This window comes from Monoraphidium neglectum (genome assembly GCF_000611645.1).
Source record: "Monoraphidium neglectum strain SAG 48.87 unplaced genomic scaffold scaffold05081, whole genome shotgun sequence".
In the NCBI taxonomy this organism is placed as follows: domain Eukaryota; kingdom Viridiplantae; phylum Chlorophyta; class Chlorophyceae; order Sphaeropleales; family Selenastraceae; genus Monoraphidium; species Monoraphidium neglectum.
In genome coordinates this window covers 1,319-4,219 of record NW_014008549.1, presented here as the reverse complement: position 1 = coordinate 4,219, position 2,901 = coordinate 1,319, and the positions used below count along the sequence as shown (strand labels likewise).

The following is a 2,901-nucleotide window of genomic DNA, read 5'->3' as shown; positions in this document are numbered from 1 at the left end:
CGTGACGGCGCCCCAGGGGCGCGCTGCCGGCGGCGCCCGCTGCTCGTGCTCCCGTACGCGCGGCGGCTGCAGCTGCCCGCCGCCACGACCAGCTTTGCGGGCGCCAGTGGCCTGGCGGGCGTGCCCCAGCAGCAGCAGCAGCGCCGGCCGGGCGGGGCCGGCGCGGGCGGGGGATTGGCAAAGGGTGCGGCGGGCGCGGACGAGGGCGATGGGCTTGAGGGTTTGGCGCAGGCGCAGCACTCACTGCGGTTTGGGCGGGACAACCGGCTGGCGGAGTTGCGGCTGATGATGTCCTCTGTGGCACCGCAGCCCCTGAAGGTGCGCCGGAGGGTTGGTTCGGGGCCGGAGGTTGGGTCGGGGCAGCTGCCCCGCAGGTGCCCGGTAGCTTGTAGGGCGCATGCGTTGAGGTACCTCCTGTGCAGCTGCCTCATCGGCAGGCTCAATGCTACCTCTGCGTCTGCTGCCTTGGCACCCAACTGACCTGTCCTGCCACGCACTCCACGGGAACCAAGCATTTCACTCACCAAAAGCTTTGGACTACCCATGATTTGGCAACCGGCGACCCATCCAGGTGGACGCTTCAGAGAACGACCCAGACCTCCAAGCCAAGCAGCAGGCGGGGCTGCTGGCGCTCGCCGCCCGCACGCTCGCCCTTCCCCTGGGCCGCGGCGCTGCGGCGCTCGGCACGCTGCGCGCGCTGCCCGGGGAGCCGCTGCGGCCGCCGCCGCTGTGCCTGTCAGGGCTCGCGTCGGAGGCGCCGCGCTGCGTGGTCGCGCTGGACCTGGCAAATGCAACAGCGGCTCCAGGTGCGGCTGTTGGGGCCCAGGGCTGCCCCCTCCGTTTCCGGGCCCACACCACTCAGCAGCGCCCAGCACCCGTTCCTAAACGCCAATCATGCACGCTTCAGATGCAGGCTAGCGCAGGTCGCGGAGCCTGTGCCGCGAGGCTTGGGCGCGCCCCTTCGTTGACGCGAACGCCCCTCCTGTGTGCCGGCAGCAATCGCACTGACCCTTCTGACGCTGGCACATATTCCACGCACCCCCTCCCCGTCACCCCAGGTGCCGGCGCGGCGGCCGAGCTGACTGCCTGGCCCGAGTTCCACAATGGCGTCGCCAGCGCCCTGAGCCTCGCGACCGTGAGCCCTGCAGCGAGCGGCGGCGGCGGGGCGGCCGGCGGCGTGTTTGGGCGCGCCTGGGTGGACGTGGCGCGGCAGGACGGCCCCAGCTATGCGCAGGCTGGGCTGCTTATGGCCCTGGGGCTGCGGGGCCAGCTGGAGCAGCTGACGTGGACGGACCTCTACAGGTGGCCGGGGGGCGGGGGGCCTGCCCACTGGCGCGCGTAGCTCCTGGCGTGCGAATCTCAACTGCCCACGCACCCATGCGAGCAAAGCCCCACAGAGCTTTCTGCCAGCCTTCTGCACTGCCACGATCTGCTCTCTCTATGTGCCAGTTATCAACAACATCTTTTTCCTGCCGTGCGTGCCCCGCCCCACGCGCCCAGCCCGCTGCACCAGCCGCAAAGCCAGCAGACCGTGCAACCCTTTCAGTGCGCCGCAACCCCTCCCCCCTGCCCTTCACCCCCCGCCCCCCCAGGCACCTGTCCTTCCAGCACGACGCCACCACCATCGCCGTGTGCCTCGGCATGGCCGCCGCCAAGCGCGGCACGATGGACGCCACTGTCGCGCGCATGCTGTTCCTGCACCTGCCGGCGCGCCACCCCAACAGCTTCCCGGAGATCGAGCTGTCGCCCCTGGTGCAGGTGGGCACGGGTGGGCCAAGGGGGGGGCGCGTGTCAGGGTGGGGCCCAGCAACCCGGCAGGGCGGGGACAGGCTCGTGTTCATATGCAAGCATGAGATGTCTCCCTAACAGCTGCAGTGGAAAGGTGATTGCAGATCAAGCCAGGGTTGCGTTTCTTGCTAAGCGGCCAACGCGCCGCAGCTCACACACACAGTTGCCGCCCTTGCTGCCTCCTCCGCCCCCCGTTCCTGCAACCTTGGCCGCCCCCGCTCGGCCCCCCACGGCAGGCGGCGTCCCTCATGGGCACCGGGCTCCTGTACCAGGGCAGCTGCCACCGCCTTATGGCCGAGACGCTTCTCGAGGAGATCGGGCGGCGGCCAGGGGTGCCGCCGCCGCCCGGCTCGGGCGCGCGCGGCGGGGCCTTCACCGGGTACGGCTGGCACGGCGCGGCCGGCGCGGGGCGCCCCGCCGGCGCGCCGCCCGCGGCGCTGCAAGGCGTCACCCACAACAGGCGCGCGCGCGCGTGCGTGCCTGCTGCTGCTCCCGAGGTTGTTGATTTGCTGCGGGTGGAGCAGGGCGGGCTGACGGGCGGCTCGCGGCTGCACGTTTCGTCTGCGTCGGTGTCAGGGGCCGTCTATCTTGCCGATCCAACGCTGAAGCTCTGACCATCAACCAGGGGACCGTCTGAAGCTCAGCCCCTCCCCTCCTCCCGCCACCCCCACGCAAACTGACACACACGCGTGCGGCGCGCAACCGCAGGGAGGGGTACGCGCTGGCGGCGGGCGCAGCGCTGGGGCTGGTGTGTCTGGGCAAGGGCGGCTCCGCCCCTGGCCTTGCGGACCTCCACCTGCACGACAGGCTCACGTGAGGGGGGCACACACCCACACACGCACAGACACACACACACACACACACGCGCGCGCGCGCGCGCATGCGCGAGTGGCCTGGAGCCTTGTGGGGGCGTCGGACCCTGCGTGTGTTTGAATGCTCCAGCGGGGCCACGTCATCCCCAGGCTTTAGGGGCTGCGACGTCATACCGCCGCCAAGGTTCGCCGCCCGCCCTGGCGCCCGCACAGGCGGCTGCTCGACTGCGGCGGGGAGCCGTGCGCCGCGGCCGCGCGCGCCGCGCCGGCCGGCCTGCCGCCGCTGCACCGGCTGGACTCC

General features: G+C 71.7%; 1 protein-coding gene across 1 annotated transcript; it reads left to right on the top strand.

Moving 5' to 3' along the window:
• Positions 1 to 285: 285 nt before the first annotated feature.
• Positions 286 to 2,402, top strand: MNEG_15156 (anaphase-promoting complex subunit 1; the record flags this gene model as incomplete). Its single annotated transcript, XM_014036373.1, has 5 exons — positions 286 to 318; positions 572 to 806; positions 1,059 to 1,302; positions 1,593 to 1,758; positions 2,025 to 2,402. 5 exons carry the CDS (start codon positions 286 to 288, stop codon positions 2,400 to 2,402), a joined length of 1,056 nt encoding a protein of 351 aa, XP_013891827.1.
• Between the last annotated feature and the right edge of the window lie 499 nt (positions 2,403 to 2,901).